Source organism: Melanostigma gelatinosum, assembly GCF_949748355.1.
Source record: "Melanostigma gelatinosum genome assembly, chromosome: 18".
Taxonomy (NCBI): Eukaryota; Metazoa; Chordata; class Actinopteri; order Perciformes; family Zoarcidae; genus Melanostigma; species Melanostigma gelatinosum.
This window is the reverse complement of record NC_136651.1, coordinates 4,979,202-4,996,020: the sequence shown is the minus strand read 5'-3', so window position 1 is coordinate 4,996,020 and position 16,819 is coordinate 4,979,202. Positions and strand designations below refer to the sequence as shown.

At 41.2% G+C, this 16,819-nt stretch overlaps 2 protein-coding genes across 2 annotated transcripts; both read right to left on the bottom strand.

Moving 5' to 3' along the window:
• Positions 1-1,725: 1,725 nt before the first annotated feature.
• On the bottom strand, positions 1,726-6,714 carry dolpp1 (dolichyldiphosphatase 1). Its single transcript, XM_079289765.1, has 8 exons — positions 6,623-6,714; positions 5,831-5,931; positions 5,598-5,682; positions 4,462-4,561; positions 4,127-4,225; positions 3,854-3,982; positions 3,622-3,711; positions 1,726-3,068 (listed from the first exon to the last, which is right to left on the bottom strand). Exons 1-8 carry the CDS (start codon positions 6,696-6,698, stop codon positions 3,032-3,034), a joined length of 717 nt encoding a protein of 238 aa, XP_079145891.1. The 5' UTR covers positions 6,699-6,714; the 3' UTR covers positions 1,726-3,031.
• A 1,789-nt stretch (positions 6,715-8,503) lies between these two features.
• On the bottom strand, positions 8,504-16,713 carry miga2 (mitoguardin 2). Its single transcript, XM_079288789.1, has 16 exons — positions 16,658-16,713; positions 15,646-15,898; positions 15,310-15,520; positions 15,092-15,207; positions 14,875-14,995; positions 14,129-14,259; positions 13,853-13,970; positions 13,466-13,602; positions 13,178-13,290; positions 12,839-12,911; positions 12,484-12,570; positions 12,258-12,356; positions 11,547-11,681; positions 11,370-11,423; positions 11,159-11,275; positions 8,504-10,569 (listed from the first exon to the last, which is right to left on the bottom strand). The coding sequence occupies exons 2-16, from the start codon at positions 15,739-15,741 to the stop codon at positions 10,369-10,371; spliced, it is 1,809 nt and encodes a 602-aa protein (XP_079144915.1). The 5' UTR covers positions 15,742-15,898; positions 16,658-16,713; the 3' UTR covers positions 8,504-10,368.
• Between the last annotated feature and the right edge of the window lie 106 nt (positions 16,714-16,819).

Genomic DNA, 16,819 nt, shown 5'->3' with positions numbered 1-16,819 from the left:
TCTAAAATGCTAAAACGCGGAGCGTACCTAAAAAGATGCCAGCAGTTTTGTAAGATTTATATATCTCAGCCAACTATCAAGCGATTAACATGTTTCAGGATGCAAATAAACAAGTCCGCTGTGGAAGAGCAGCTTGTTAATGAAACCGGGGCCAATGTTTAATTTGTTCCGCAGGGAGAAAATGAAAGTGAACATCATTCAGTCGAGAAAAAAAGGTTCATCTTGAATGAAAGATGTACTTATAAACTTAAAGAATGAGGCTGGTGTTATTCTGCACTGATGGAATTGATGTCCTTGTCCTGTTTTGGATTTGACTGGTGGGTGGTGCTATTTCATTAGACGGTGCCTTTAAAGTCCCTCAGGTGCGTCTCTCTGACTCAGCTTTCATCGAGACTGTGTGGGTTGATCAGATTTGACTGACAGAGGCAACAGAAGCAAACAACCCTACCCAGATTCAAATGTTCCAAAATAAGGATAAACACATGGGACTACATGACATCACCTTCTCCCAACTAAGATCAGAACAAAACAAAACTAGACCATCTCGTTGAGGGATCACACCAGCCGGAGACACCGAAAGGGGCCCCCCTACTTCTGGCGCCCTTACTTGGACCACACCCATCTTCAAACGTGATCTTTATTTCAATGTCAACTACACACCTGTAAAGATGTGCGACTGCCTCTTGCACGGTTGCGACGCTATCACAGTCACAAAATCTGTCCACAGACAGAAATATAAACATTTGGCAAAGTACTGAAATCACCTCTGTGGTAGTTCCTGCTACAGTAGGTTGTCTCATCAAATAAATCTCTCATCTAAAATAATTAAATTGCTCTCACTTTGGTAGGAAATGATGTGATTATATAGAATTCTGTTGATTGGGAATGTGTTTTCAAGGCTCTTAAGTGAATGATGCAATAATGGGTACGCAGCATTATCAACACGGCGGTAATTGAAGCGATTACTATTCATCCTGCAGTATGTACGAGCTCACCAGAGCAGTAAAAAGTACAAGACTTCCTTTTCAATTGTAGTGGCTGCATCAGTGAAGCAAAAGTACTAAAGTGTAGTACTTGATTAAATGCATCATTACTTCCCATGAGTAACTGCGATGCGCTCCTGTTCAACTGTGTAAAATACCATCTCACAAAGATATTTCACTTATTTTATGACTATCATTACATTGCAATAGCAATCTTCATCCAGTGGATGTCAGTCCTCCAATGTTTAAAATCTCAGTGTACCAGTAGGGACAGCTTGGCACCTCTGTTGGAAATGTAATATATCTACAGGTATGCTGTCTGTGTGGTCATAACCTTTCAGAAACTTGACGCAGGAATTAAACATCTGCTCAGGAAAAACATCTGTGGAGGGAGCTGACCACCAAGTCTAAGCCATCACTTCCAAAAAAAAAAAAAAGTTTCACCAGCAGTGCTCGCTGCTCATCCGAACAGAAACGGAAATAGGTTGAGGTCTTCAGCATTTTCTTTTTAATCTAGGCTATGCCCGTTCCCGACGGGTGTTTTGGGATAGCCTGAGTTTAGGCCTGAGAAGTGAATCAAAAATAGAATGGGTCGTTTAAATAGGGCAGATGTTTCTTGAGGAAAAGGCCCGACACGATTATTAAGTGCCAAATAGCAAACTACCAATTTAACCACATTTCATTTTTGTAACATAAACATGCCACTGTATTTCAAAGGACGACACTTGAACCATGTCCTGTACATAAACACATTTTTATTTAGCCTGATATAGGTTACACATGGGGAAAAAACTAGATAAAATTCTAAGAGAACTACTTCCCTTTGTGGAGCTAATGATATGACAGTTATAAATCAGCTTATATCCCCACAAGACAGCCGTCAACATTACCGGTAGCTGCCGTGAGATGTGAGGAATTAAGCATAATCACATGCTACGACTGACCCGAGGATTTTTTTTTTTACCTTTCTTCAAAAGAATACAAAAAGAAAACGTATCCCCTCAGCAGTCTTTATGTACGTTTTCTCACTAAATAATATGGAATGTTATCTTGGAAATGCAGGTAAAAAGCAAACTGTTCTCTGCAACAGCAGAAAACAAGATAAGAAACTGAATGAATAAGAAAAAAAGAAAACCGATTCCCAGAATCCTGTTCGCAAGCTGCTACTGTATGTGTGTGTGTGTGTGCGTGTGCGCGGCGTTGAGAAAACACCACCTCAGTCCAAAGTGTGTTCGACGACAAAAATAACTGAAACCTGCCGCCGTGATTCAGTCTTATTATCCTAAAACGTGGATATGAACAGAAAGCACAACCTCTATGCTCAACAGTACAGATTCAATTTACACTGCAGATAAGCTTTGGAGTCTTGTATATTAGGACCGACAGTCATAGAGATAAAGAAAAGACTGATGAGGGAAAAGAGGGGGTGGGTCTTAACATGTAACTGGTGGTCTGTTTTTACTTGTAAATTTCACAAAGTGCAAATTTTTCATCATTACCAATTTCAGAAATTGTTCATTTTCTATTATACAACAATGAAAAATGGTTAATCCCACATAACCAACCCCCCTCCACATCGGCTATCCATCCGAATATTTAAAAAAAGGAATCACTAAATACATGCTGCAATGCGCCCACCAATTTGTTTGAAACTGCTTTCGGCTCCTTGAATCTCTTATAGTACGTTGTTACCGTCAGCGTGCGTTTATAGTTAAAATATATATATTAATCTATCATTAAATAGTATGCCTCTTGCACAGTCTTGCATGCATTGAAGAGCATTTGGGGGCAAGCTGTACAAGGAGGAGAGGCGTGTGGACGGACTTGCTCAGGCTGTGGGCTCCGGGCCGGGTCCAGGCACTCTTTCACAACCACCTGTAAACGGTTTCTGCCCTTTACTCTCCTTGCAACCACGTCAGTTCAAAAGATGCTTCTCCAGTGTGTTTTTGTGGAGTGAGCATTTGTTTTGTGTGTACGCATGCGTGTGTGTGTGTGTGTGTGTGCGTGCGTGCGGTCCTAAACTCTGTTTCACAGAAGAACTGTGTAGATCACTGAAGTTTTGTTCCAAGCTTTCGTTGTCTGTTCCTAGAAGAAAAACAAAAACAAAATAATTGAATCACAAAACTAATGCAAGAGACAGAAATTCTGTTCATTTCAATGGAATCGCAGAATACAGCGGATTCTGTAGCGAGGACGAAGTAAATGCACCCAAATCTTTAGCCAAAAGTGCAATTTTACTTAGAAAACTATCTTGACAGCTAGAGTCCAAAATGGAAGAAGGCTATTGTACATTAATTGTGTTGCACTATTCACTTTTATTTAAACTGCTCAATAACAGAGACATGGTATGTAGACAGAAGAGAGGAGTCAGTGGTGAAATACTATAGCAAATGAGCTAACGAACTTGCTAACTGAGCGCAAGCAGACTAGATTACTGTACTGATCGTTTCGTTTTTCTGCTCATTTTTTCATGATATTTTTCGAAATTATATTAGCTTAGATTTTTTGTTGTTGTATTTCTCTTTAAGTTGAGGTCCGTTGTATAAGCCCGTTGCTTCTTGATCTCTCTGAAAACATGTCTTACTTTTTCAGTGTCTGGATTTTATGCACTAAATGAAGAATAGTGTCAGAAACTTACCTCGCCTCTGATCTGGTCACTGTATACTCAAACCATAAGATGTTGGGAATCAGACTTGTGTCTCGCACCAGGAAGTACTCCGATATTGGCCTATAAATTAAGAAAACATTAAAAAGAACAAATTATTAAGAGTGGCCATGAAAGACTAGTTGTATCCACTTATTCAGGCTAAGGACGACTCGTCTTCCCCTGTGACACAAGGAGGCGGCGAAGAAATGAGAGCATGACTTACCACGCTGCTATTTTGGGGAATAATGGTGTCAGCATCTCTTGTGTGAAAAAGAACCAGAGTATGCCAATCGTACTACCGACCACTCCGCCATAGAAAACCTGGCTCCAGGTGTGATACAACAGGTAGACCCTGAGAGAGAGAGCGACAACACAATGTTCAAGAAAAAGTGAATATCTTTGGGTTCTGGATATTTAGTCAGACAGAACAAGCAACCATGAGGACATTTTATAGTCAACTAAATAAAAATAGTGAAAGTAATGGTTGCAGCCTTACCTGCTGTATGAGACCGCTAAGGCCACGCCCAACAGGATGATGGACAGTATGTGTCTCCACAGCAGGTCCACACATCGAGCATTGTTCGTTTGATGCATTCTGAAAAGACAGATCGGCGTGAGTTCACATCATGACGTCTACCTCGAGGAAAGGTGAAGTGAAAGCGTCTAACGAGTGGCAGTCAAAAACGTAAATAACAGATATTAGAAATGAAAAATATATTTGATTAGTTTGTAGACGTTAAACTTCAGCTTGGGTCTACGCCTCTCACAAATAACACAGCTACTTATTTCCACCCATGAACGTTCACAAACACCAAGAAAAGACGAGCTCACCTTAAATAAAGGAAAAGAAAGAAGTAAACAACAAAGAACCACATCAGCTGGGAGTGACTGGAGGGCATCCCATAGTCTGTGTGCAGGGTTGTGTGAGTTCCTGCAGAGAGACGACATAACCGGATATAAATACACAGTCAATATGGAGTACATATCCATACAAACATACGATTATGTTGGTCACGTCAAGCACCAAAGTTGAAAAGTAAAGTGAGCGTCTCATTACTTATCTGGCTGGGGTTGGGCGGAGCTAAATATAATCAATTTGAAGAATATTTGCATATTTATTTACATTGTAATTGTTTTGAATACCACTTGCATAACATAAATGTCTCTATTGTGTATGACATTTGTGTGTCTATGCTTTTACTCTGTATGTTTTCTTTCCTGACTGCTGAAAAATATATCTTAATCTCACTGAAACTACACATCTAAATAAATGAATTGAATTTATATAGCGCTTTTCACAGACAATAATATCACAAAGTGCTTAACAGAACAGACATTTAAAAGCATAAAAAACACAATGTGACCCTAGGGTCAATAAATTATATACACAGAGAAAAGTAAAACATTTAAAATTAAATAGAAAATTAAATAAAAATGTAAAACATATTTTACGAGCAGGTCTAGGACATGGGTTTACTTTTTACACAAACGCCAGCCTAAAAAGGTGGGTTTTGAGCTGGTTTTTAAAAGTATCCACAGTATCTGCGAGGCGTAGAGTTGCAGGCAGAGCATTCCAGAGCCTCGGGGCCACTGCCTCAAAGGCTCGGTTCTTAAATCGTGTGCGTGGGACTGACAGAAGACCTAGAGCTGATTCACTAAATGTCACTTTATTGTTTATACCGAGGAAATGCCTGTAATTAATATATCTCTCTTGCATCAGTGTACATGATTTTTGCATCAGGTGATGAAGTACCTTGATTTGTCAGGAATTTAACTTAAAATAGAGCCGGCAATTAAGCCGTGAGTCAGTCTCTAGAAAATCAATCAGCCATTATTTTGAGGATTGAGAAGGGCAACATCGATATACAATCCAATGTGATGTAGAGAAACTAGACGACTGAGCTGGGGATGTCCCGTTACTTGAACAAATAACGTGATTGCATCATGTCAACAGTTTGTTCTCTCACCTGCACATGGGCGCGGCTCTCTGAGAATGTGCTTCAGCAGCCAGTTCACCCCTTCATTCAGGATGAGTCCACCGAAGAAGGAAATCTGTAAACATAATATATAATATAGAACAGAACAATAAGGTAAACACATGAAGCTTGCAAACTTCTTGCCTGCCTGACACAGATGCTCAGCCCCCCTTAAATTGACTTGAAAAGTGATACTCTCTGAAATTGAAGTGTGCAGAACTCACCGTGTGCAGCTCCCGTTTAAACACGATGAGTGTAACAAAACCCACGAGGATTGCTGTGGGTAGGAGACTGATGTAGGCCAGCATGTGTCCCGTCAGGTCGCCTAAAAACACAGAGACACTGTCATGAATATGAGACCATAAAAAAACCACACAAATATTAAAGTCATCCAGCACCGGTGGGAGGGACACTTTGTGAACCCGGATTGCTGAAACATTTGACTGAATACAAGCAGGAAGCTGCTGCGGTGACGTAGCCACGCCTTCATCTAACTAACGATCCACATTGTTTTATTTTGTTGACGCACAGCTCGGTGCAATGTGGTTTATGCTAGTTATACTAATCAGTATGAGGCCAAGGAGCTAGCTACTACGTTAGCCGCAGTCCTGGCTACAATGCTATAAGGTGAAATATATGGCTGTTTCCGCCATAGTTATGAATAAGATTTTGCTGTTCACGACGCTTTAATTGTGTTGAATAATTACTACAGGACGCGCCGTATTTGCTAACTCCTGAGAAGAGATATTAAAGCTGATATCAAGGCAGCTAACAGGCTAGCTAGCCTTCATTGTGGACATTAGCGGAAACTGCGCATGCGGCTCTGTCTCACTATTTAGCAGTCCGGGTTGCATTCCCCGCTGCGCTCCGACGTTTCGCAGAGTCTCACTATTTGGCAGCAGCGCCGACGGCCGTGTCTATTCAGTTACGAGCGCACCCACACACGCGCATCTTCGAAAATCACGCTAGCGGTTAGCACCTTCGGTCGTTAGACAAAGACGTTGAGTTTTACATACCCTCCGGGAACTCTACGTGTGTCAGAGATATGGACCGCCATCGAGATGGTGCCGAGCACTGCTCTTCCAACGCCATCTTACCCCGGACACAACCGGGCAGTCCCAGTGAAACGCCCCAGACACGTGTCTAACCAATGGTGAACGGAGCGCTGTGTTCAAGCGGGCCCCGCAGCGGAGACGCCGTCCAATGCCAGCCGCACACTGAAGATGAGATATATCGTCCCCATAGAGAAGAATTATTGAATGAACAAAAAACACGAAAGTCCAGCTCTCCACTGCACTCATTCAAAAAAATAAAGTTCATAATTAGGCTGCTGAATTAATTCAGGCTGTACATTAATTAAAATGGCATACCATGTATCGTGCCGTGATATTGCCTCGGTATTTGCCAAGACACATTTCATCTCCATTAAACGATTAATCATTTAGTCTATACAACATATAAATGAAAATGAAAAACATACCTTTTAATTTCCCTTTGCCTAATGTGAACTCTTAAAAATGTCTGTTATGGTTTTGACAAGATATTTTGTACTGACTGGTGTTTCTATTATTTTGGCCACCCTATTTATATCAATGAAGAAGTAACAAAAACAACTCTCTGTGTAATGCAGTATTTAAACACAGCGTAGCCTTTCAACATCAGTGGGAAATTTGAACCAATACATCTTTAAAATATGTTCAACAAAGCTGAACATTATAACCTTCATGAGGTATAAGAGAACCACATTTCTCCTCTGTATTGCATGACTATTGTATTAAACCTCATTCGTTTTTAGGTATAGGTGTACCAAATACACTGGGTGTAGCTCACCTGCAAAGCAAACACTAATCATACCTTACACTGCCTATAGGTGTCTAGTATTCACTCAGGGAAAAAACAAATATTGTGCCATTGTCAAAATTGCACAATATCTCACAGCATTAGAGGGTTAGACCTAAATGTTGACATTGCTCATCTCGCAGTAGAAGATGGATAACACGTACTCACCCACACACACAGCAGACAAACTCAGGCTTTCTCCAACTCACATAAATTCAGCCACGAATAACAGGACACACAAAGTAAACAGCAAAAACCTGAACAAACAGACCCTATAAACAAACAGAGTATCTCCAACTGGAAAGAAAAATAAAAGAGGAAGCAGAGACTAATGGTAAAGATGCTGACCTCACTAGAAAATAACTCAGCACCATCTAGTGGACTGAAAAAGTAATTGATTTGATTTTTCTAAAAAAAAGAATGTTTTTTTTTTAAATAGTTTATAAAATGAAAAATCGATACTTGGCGTCCATGTATCGATATAATATCGCCACGTAAAATATCGCGATACTATGCTGTGTCGATTTTTCCCCCACCCCTAATATATATACACGCATATATATATACACACACATATATACACACATATATATATATATATATACACACGCATATATACATGCATATATATACACACACACATATATACACGCATATATATACGCGCGTATATATACACGCATATATATACACGCCTATATGTGTATACACTATATGTATCTATATTTATATGTATATATGTATGTATGTATTTATATATGTATGTGTGTATATATGTAGGTATGTATCTATATATATATGTGTGTATGTATATATATGTGTATTTATATATATGTATATGCATATGTATATATGTATATATCTGTATGTATATGTATATATATGTATATATATATATAAAGCCAGTGCTTATTCATTCATTCATTCTTAAAACATAACCCTCTACCACACTCACAAAATAATTTTGTGTTTTAGGAAAGTCGGATTCCTGGCGAGACATGAAATGCAATGAGCCGTTGTCAGTTGGGAAAAGGCGTAATAAACGTATGGTTTAATAACAAAAATAACAGTTAATATGGAGAATCAAAATCAATTTACAGTTTATGCTGGCATTTTTATTTAACAATAGAAAAGACAAAAGGCATGAATAGGACACTTGTAACGTACAGCAGTGAAAAAAAATAGTTTTCTACATTTTGGCCATCTGAAATCCTCATAAAACTCTTTAATCTATAGAATATACGCAAAGTATTACAGTTCATTCCCGAATTTTGACATTCAAGTTGTTATGAGTGAGCTCCTTTGTAACTTGGATTTTCAAAACTAACGATTGGAGCCTAGATCTAAAAGTTGCAAACATACACTGATTAATGCATTTCAGAGAATGTTCACATGCAGAGGGATGAATCTCTGACCATCTCAGGACAGAGAAAAAGCAGACCGTCACGCGAACACAAGACTAAACTTCAGCATCTTTCCTTCGTTGCATTTACCTGCATGATTCATACTTGATAGTCTATTAACAGGGCTGAAACTTGGGAGAATGGATTGGACAGGATATGCAGTGAAAAGTAAAAATTGGAGAATTTGAACATTTCAAAGATGGAGACTAAAACAAAACCAGAATAAATAATTGTCAGAAAATATTTTTCCGGGAACGATAGTTTCCATACTGTACAGCACGTAAGCGCTGTTATCCATAGCATGTCAGTTCTACGATGCAATAAATAATTCAATATATTTGTACAGATAAACTCTCAAACTGCTTTTACAACAAGGGTTGTTGGACATTCCTGTATATCTTTCTGCTTTTCTGATAAAGTGCAAAATGCTTAAAAACACAAAGCTGCACATTCGCAAAACAAAACGTCTTCTTGAACAGTAAAAGCTTAATTTACAGAAGGATGTAAATGCTGGACAGAAACAGAAATAGTCCCACAGTGCCGACTCTGAGCAGTATTGTATTGGGACATGTAACATTTCTGAATTTCAGAGGTGTTGCAACGAGAGCAGGATTTTGAATTGATCAAAACCACAAAACACACACTTGTATGATTATGAAAAACAAATGGCTGCTGATTTGTATGATAAAACTAGTGAGACCCCAAAAATTATTTGACAGAAACGTCTTCTTTTCTCAATCACACGGGGAACCGTAATCACACACACTGCCGCTCAAATAATCTCGTCGCATTTCATTAAGATAATTTAGTATTTGACAGTTTTCAACAAACAACCTACAGTCTGCATGACACACATCTGCTTTCACATTGGTGGAGGAACCAGACTTCGTTTAACTTGGCATCTTCGTCATCTCTATGCTCAGTCTTCATCAGTGCACTTATGTAGTCCGACTGTACAATGCCCGGTTCTTCATGAAACAGAACTACAATATCCTTACTAAGACGACTAGAATGGCAGTTTCATTTGGAGGTTGGGTCAATTTTAAAAACGTGGCTCGAGATGGAAAATATCCACGTGTGTTTCCAAACAATCATAACACAAAGTATTAGATGACTGTGTGCACCGTTATTTCTGACCCTCTGTGGCACTTAAAATGAATAATATTCATGTCATTGGCGGAGAAAATCTGAAGGGATCACTGCGACGCAGAAAATGTCAATCTTTACATTTGAGAACTTTTTGCAATTCACACAGTCTCTTGGATATTTGACATCTAAGCTTGCGCATAATTTCACATAATTATGAACACTATGATACTCCACAAGTCAGATGAATGGAAGGTTACAATGCAACCACTGGTTCTCAGATAGACTCGATCCCTGTGGAGTAATAGTGTGGAAGGCCTGGTCTTCCTGTGTTGGGAGCACTTTATGCAGGTGTGTTTAGAAAGTGTCCACGTCACCAAACAAGGCAGAGACAAGTCCTCACAAGTCGGAAGCCCTTAGTGACCCTAGTAGTCTTAGTTGGGCCCTGAAGGGCCCTCTGTGTCTCTCGGCAGGGCCCCGTTGAGCTCCAGGAGGCTGCTGATTCCCAGATACCCCAGTAAAATGTCACTCCGGCGGTGGGAAAGGTTCAGGATGTCCTCGGCCAGGCACTGAGCCGAGGTGAAGCGGACCTTGTCATGGTCAAACATGTCCTTCAGGTACTGCAGGATTTGTTGCTGCAGACGAAAGGAGAGAAATGAATGACATACACGTGACACGGTGAGTCCACCAGGGCTGTATCAAATAAAAAACAAATCATATTATGTACCCGCATTAAGCTCGTAGAAAGATCAAAGACTAATTTTGATGAACCAATTTATTGAAATTGAGTTTCACATTCGAAGAGTCTTTCAAAAACCTGAAAAGAAGCTTTGACTGTTGAGGTTGCTCGTGACTCCGTTACTAACTGGGAGCATGGAGTCTTAGAAAAGATGCTAGTGAGTTGCATTATGGGAAATGTAGGATGCAGTATTTTTGGAGCTTGACCCATTAAAAGTCAGGATATATCGGCCTCTGCGGTTTACATTTTCACTATTCTGTGTCAAGTCTCAAGCCTCCAATCTTCATGGAGGTTACGATACGGCTCTTTATGATGCTGGAGAGTTGAAAAAAAGTCTCCTTACCAGAGGCACAGAAGACATTATACAACTGTAGTCCTCATGACGAGCAAACTGAACGTCATGTGTAAAGTATGTGTTGCACCAGTAACGGTACTTGGCTTTCCAAAATTGTGTTAAAATCACAGCATCTTAGTTGTGCTCTCACCTTGAAAATGGTGCACACTTCACTTAGGTGCTGCCTGGGTCCCAAAAACCCAAAAGCTAAAACCGGGCTCACATGTTCTGATATGGCATAGAAGTGGGAGATAAAACCATCAGGAACCTATGGAGAGCAGCAAGAGAAACTCAGCTGTCAGAATCAAAGACATACAGGGTGCAATAAACAGCTCTCAATCTTTAAATGAGCTCAAACTCACCATAAGAAGACGCCTTTTTGCTTTTAGGACAGACCAGCAAGCAGTTGCTAGAGCCTAACAGACAAAACACCTCTGTTATTAGAGTAATTTGTAGCGAACACGTCGGTGGAATAATCAAGGAGTGTGTGTGTGTGTGTGTGTGTGTGTGTGTGTGTGTGTGTGTGTGTGAAAATCTACCGTCTCTTTAAAGCTGTCAGAGAGCCAGCGGTTCCTCAACACAGCCACCACAGAGGACGGAGGGTTCTCCAGGTCTTCAAAGGAGTCCATCAGGATGAAGTCCAAAACGATGTCGAAAAAGTTCATACACACCACCTGCAGAGACACGAGAACCCCCACAGTTCATTGTACTACATACGAAAGGGATTAGGTTCTCTAAAACTTTATACTATATATACACAGTTGTCATGTACATAAATACACACATACTGTAGATACATGTACACAGTCTGTTTCAATTGCCCTGCTATTTTCATCCTGACTGTTTCGCTGTCTCACCCTGGATTTATAAAGCGCCGTTGAGTACATTCTTTACATAAGTTTGTACCTTTAACTTCTGAGGAAAACCTATGGTGTCTTATGCACAGTATTTGTACTTCCTCTGTGAGGCATATTGCAAAGTAACTGACTGTAAACAAATGTGGCACTTAAATGAAGAGGGATGGTTTGCCAGTTACACAACCGCCAACAGTGTTACACCGAGTAAAGTGCAGAGCGACCCGACTGTTGCCTGTATTTCAGTTAAAGTTGAATGCAGGTTAGCATGAACTTGAGATACCCTGTGCTCAAAGCCTGTTCCCATGAATGAACCAAGCAGGCCGCAGGCTTGCAGGTTGAACAATATTGTTGGCAAAGAAAACTACACATGAGACGAAGGACGGGATTACTCACCCCTCGACCCTCGAGCTCCATCTTTGTGACGGGCCACGTTTCTTCCCTCTTGGTGTAAAGCAGCATGTCCTCGTAGCTCTCCAGGAAGGCTTTGGGACTCTGCGTTAACGCAACACAGGAACTAATTAGTTTCAGCTGCGCAAACATGTCCACAGAAGCAGAAGCTCGTCTTGCTTATCCAAACAGGACGAGTTGATAAGTGAGGATCCAAACGAACAGTGTTTACCTTATTTGCCTTCACCATTAACCCTACAATCATTTGTTTCCCCGTCTCCATGAAAAACGTGCGATGAGTTTCATCTAACAACAGGACCTGGAACACAAACAGTCATTTATAGAATCATTTGGTTCAAAACCACGTTTAACCTCCACAGTTAACCTGAACGTGAATCATCTTCCTCGGGTGGACCAGGGAGGGATCACTCTCATGCACCAAAATGAAATAAACTGTCAGAGCTACACACAAACTAAAAACACAGCTTCACTTCCCGCTGTGCAGTTGTTATCAATAATTGCAATCATCCAAACAAAGAGAATGATCTCGTAGACAACATGGGCAAGTCTTAGGAGCTGGAACAGACCTGGAATGCTTGTCTCACACATTGAAGCTTGGCAAGGAAGTCTTGGTCACCAAAACATTCAAGTAATTCAGTCCTGGTGAAGAAGAGAGAGAAAAGGTATAAAGCTCCGTGAAACATGGACATGTTATCGTCTTGTGCCGTTGATACACAGCAGCGAGGGTGAACCAAAAACAACAGACACTAAATGCTCCATAGAGCCGAGGTTAATTGGAGATCCTGGGTTCCTTACTACGATCAACTCCTTTGCTATTACAAATAATAATGTAATACACTGTAAGTTTTAAAATATTGATTCATACAGCTTTTAATATTTAGGTACAGACGGTACACTTCAGTTACCTCAGAGACCTACAGCACACTTTGCCCTCCCGGACCAGAGACAAGGCTTCTCCATAGAGAGCTGCTGGTTTATGTGGCTGGTAGACGTCTTCGAAAGACAAGGCATCGAACAGCTGCACAGACAAAACACACACACCTCAGTACACATAAGCTGTTTTACATAGAAAAACAGCAGACAGAAGAGTACTTGTATGTGTATTTGATACAAATACTAGGGAGCTACTTGGAATTTAGGGACTACTGTATATTTAGGTTTCTGTCTTTAGAGAGCAGAGGAAAGGAACTAACCTCTGCAGCCGAGAAAAAGGACTCGTCAGAGGTAACAGTGGTCGCATCATCATCATCTCGCAGTCTGTGGAAACTCTCAACTTGAGGCAAGATCAGAGTTCCTTCACTCTCTGCCAAAGGAACACCACAAACTCTGACTGACAGGGCAAGAACCAGAACACATGCACTTAACAGAAAAATAAAACGTGGGAAACCAACTTCAAAAATCAGGAACTGTATTACTACTGAAGCGCACAAACACTGTATCAATCATATATCAATAATAAACCATAAAAAAATATCTTTGGCAGCTCGTTACACCTCAAACTCAGAGTCTGTTCTGTAATTTTGTTCTCTTTGATTAATATCATTCCTCTCGTTCTTTTAAGGTCACACATAAGCTCTTACCAAAATCTGCCAGCACGCTGTCTGTTGGGATACTGCTGCCAAAGTCCTCTTGTAGGTGGTACGCCCTGTGCAGTAGTGTCTCCAACTTCTCAGCAAACACTTTATTACGGGTTTCAGCCTATAATGAAGCAGAAAACAATTGTACTGCATTGGTGCTGTGTCACCAACATCACATGTACAGAAGGTGAAATCTGTACTGTGCTTAAGTGGAAAGTAATCCAACCATGTTCAGGAACATCATGCCGTCTGTATTGGTAATTATTGTTTGATAGTTACCATTGGAAAGTCCTCACACGTCGCCCCCTGCAGAGCGAGGCTGTTGTTGCTGCTGGAGGTCGAGGGGGTGTGATGGCGAATATTCAGGGCCTGTTCCCACTTCCGGAGAGCTTCCTCAAAGAGCTCCATGCCTAGCAGGAAGAGAGCGATAAGATGTCACGTTGTGAACGGGAAAATCAGAACTTTGAGCGAAGAGTGACTGCAAGTGGCACCCAGCTGCAGGTGTTATTTCTTACGTTTCCTATATATTGCTAAATGCAGCATTAGCATTAAGTGGGCCGAGTCTCTACAGTTCTAAAAGGGGGGAATATGAAGCAGAATTCAAATAGTTCATGCAGGATAATCCAAATATTCACCAACAGCACCCTGGGTCCAATAGTCCAACATTACCTGATAATAGCCTAGATTATCTCCAAATTACCAACAGCAGAAAATGAATGCCGACTTCCCACAATGTGGGAAACGCCGTATTATAAGCATGGCCACCAAAACATGGTAAAAACACACACAATAACTTCTACATATACAGGATACTCAAGATACAAGTCATGCAGCATTTGTTTTTTTAATTAGTCACCAATAACAGATGATTTTGTTTCATAATAAATTGTTATTACTGACTAAACAAATACTAAGTGGTAAAGTAGAACTAGAACACTATATCTAAGGCAACACAGCAAAATATCTGACATACAGCCTCTGTATTACCTTTTTTATAAAAACCAGGAGTAATAGTAAATACCTACCCAATATATAGAGATTCTCTGCATTTGCATCCTCCATCGCCCCTGACTCTTCCACCACGGGCTCCGCCTCCCAGGGGGTGGATGGATTAGCTGACTGATTTGGAGAGTTTGGGACCCGTATCTATGCCAGAAACACAAACTGACACATTAGGGAATGTGGGAAAAAGAAAACGGCAGCCAAAATGATATGGAATTAGTTGTAAATTGTCAAACTAACAGATGCCAGGCTGTGTGAGGAACTTGAGTGTTTACTGGGGGCCAGGGAAGAAATTCCACTCATGGTGTCATTGCTCCGATTGCTGGGACTCATCATCTGTCGGCCAGTAAACGGGCCTGTGGAGAGAAAAAGATTTCCTTATATGCATATTTCTCAATAGATGATACAAAGGAAACGTATCATTGGGACTTTTCCTCCGGGCGTAAAGTCACGCACACCTCTCTTAAATGACGAGGGTCTTCCCGTCTTCATCAGCGCATCAGGTATTCCCACTGTCTTCTGGCCCTCCTTCCCTTGTGTCACCTGCTTCCTTTTCCTCCCCCGCCTTTTCAGCTGATGAGCGGTGAGAGCCAGGGCGACACTGCCCAGCGCTGTGGCAAACAGCACCTTCTTCAAGTTCGGGGTAAGCTTCAGCTGAGAAAATATGGACTGAAGGAGAGCCAAATGTAAGCTGACATAAAGGGATCTACTAAACATGAACTTATCCATCGTCGATAGTGAATAGCGCTTGTGTTTAGAGCTGTAAAACTTTAACTGTATGCAAAGCGGTTTACCTGCCCAAATGTGGAATACAGAAACACTGGTATCTCTGCTACAGTCATGGCCAAAGCCTGGGCGATGGACATCCCGTCTGCTCGTTTGAGTGACATCTCAGAAATGTAAACGCCTTCACGTTCCCCCTGTACAAGGTGTCGTCTCTGCTCTGAGATCAGCCAGCTCAGGGCTTGCTGACGAACCGCCTATCGTCATCCACTCCCGAAGCTTGTGCTCCACGCTCGTCCAATGGCTGACTGTAGATTTATTACCCTATAATAAATAAGACATGAGAAAGTTATCAGTGTGGCGGCCTCCTCCTGCAAAGCAACATTATATTGCACAGCTCTTGTAACAGATAAAGACATCACACCGTTATTGGATCACTGAGACAGTGCTGTTGGCTCCAGAACAACATGTCTCGAGACACAAAATCAACTTGCAAAGGTCCATGGTTTAAGCTGGGAAAAATCAAGCTCACATCCACTGTTCAGCAGCAGAGCAACTTGACATGCTGCCAGCTACTTACCTACATACACTGGCTAGTATGCAGCCAGTTCACACACATACTGTACGTGACAAACAGCAGGTGAGGATTCTACATGACTTCTCCTCTTTCTTTGGCGCCAAACTGACTAATACAATAAACTGTGTAAACAATTACACATTACTGATAATGGTACTGCTAGCTTAAAGAGACTTGACTCTAGGTGAATAGCAAGCTAAGCAGAGTTAGCCCGTCCAGGCAGCTGAGACCACTTTTTATTTTAAACAAGTCTAAGCTCTGTTTTTATAAATGTTGTTGCACTAGCAAGCAGGCATGAGCACCCACAGGCCAGTATGCTAACGTTAGCTAGCACACTTAGCTAACCTAGCTCAGCCTCATCTGTCAGTTGACAGCGTAGCATCATCCGGTCAACCACACACTGGCTGTGTGGGGCTTTGATTTTAACACCTCAGAGGCTTCAGCGGCTCTGTGTACAGCTAACCAGCGGTACGACTAATAACATAATCCGTCACATCGGTACATACCGTAGTCACCCAGGGCGCCAAGGAAGGGCATTCCTGTGTCACAGTCAGTGAAAGCCGCACACTTGCTTTTCTGCTCGGAGGCGGGGCTTTAAAAACGTATGTATACTGACGCGGGCACCCAACCAATGGGACGAGGAGTACAGAGGTTTGCTTTTTTTCTTG

Bases quoted from the DNA above. Each gene is read 5' to 3' on its own strand.
- dolpp1 (XM_079289765.1), bottom strand. From the start codon at position 6,698: ATGGCGTTGGAAGAGCAGTGCTCGGCACCATCTCGATGGCGGTCCATA. The intron at 5,683-5,830 runs GTGAGTTCTGCA...TTATGTTTACAG, and splicing joins TTAAACGGGAGCTGCACACG to ATTTCCTTCTTCGGTGGACT. The intron at 3,069-3,621 runs GTAAGTTTCTGA...TTTTTCTTCTAG, and splicing joins GTGACCAGATCAGAGGCGAG to GAACAGACAACGAAAGCTTG.
- miga2 (XM_079288789.1), bottom strand. From the start codon at position 15,741: ATGTCACTCAAACGAGCAGACGGGATGTCCATCGCCCAGGCTTTGGCC. The intron at 15,208-15,309 runs GTGTGCGTGACT...TTCTCTCCACAG, and splicing joins ACCCTCGTCATTTAAGAGAG to GCCCGTTTACTGGCCGACAG. The intron at 14,996-15,091 runs GTTAGTTTGACA...TTTCTGGCATAG, and splicing joins CCTCACACAGCCTGGCATCT to ATACGGGTCCCAAACTCTCC.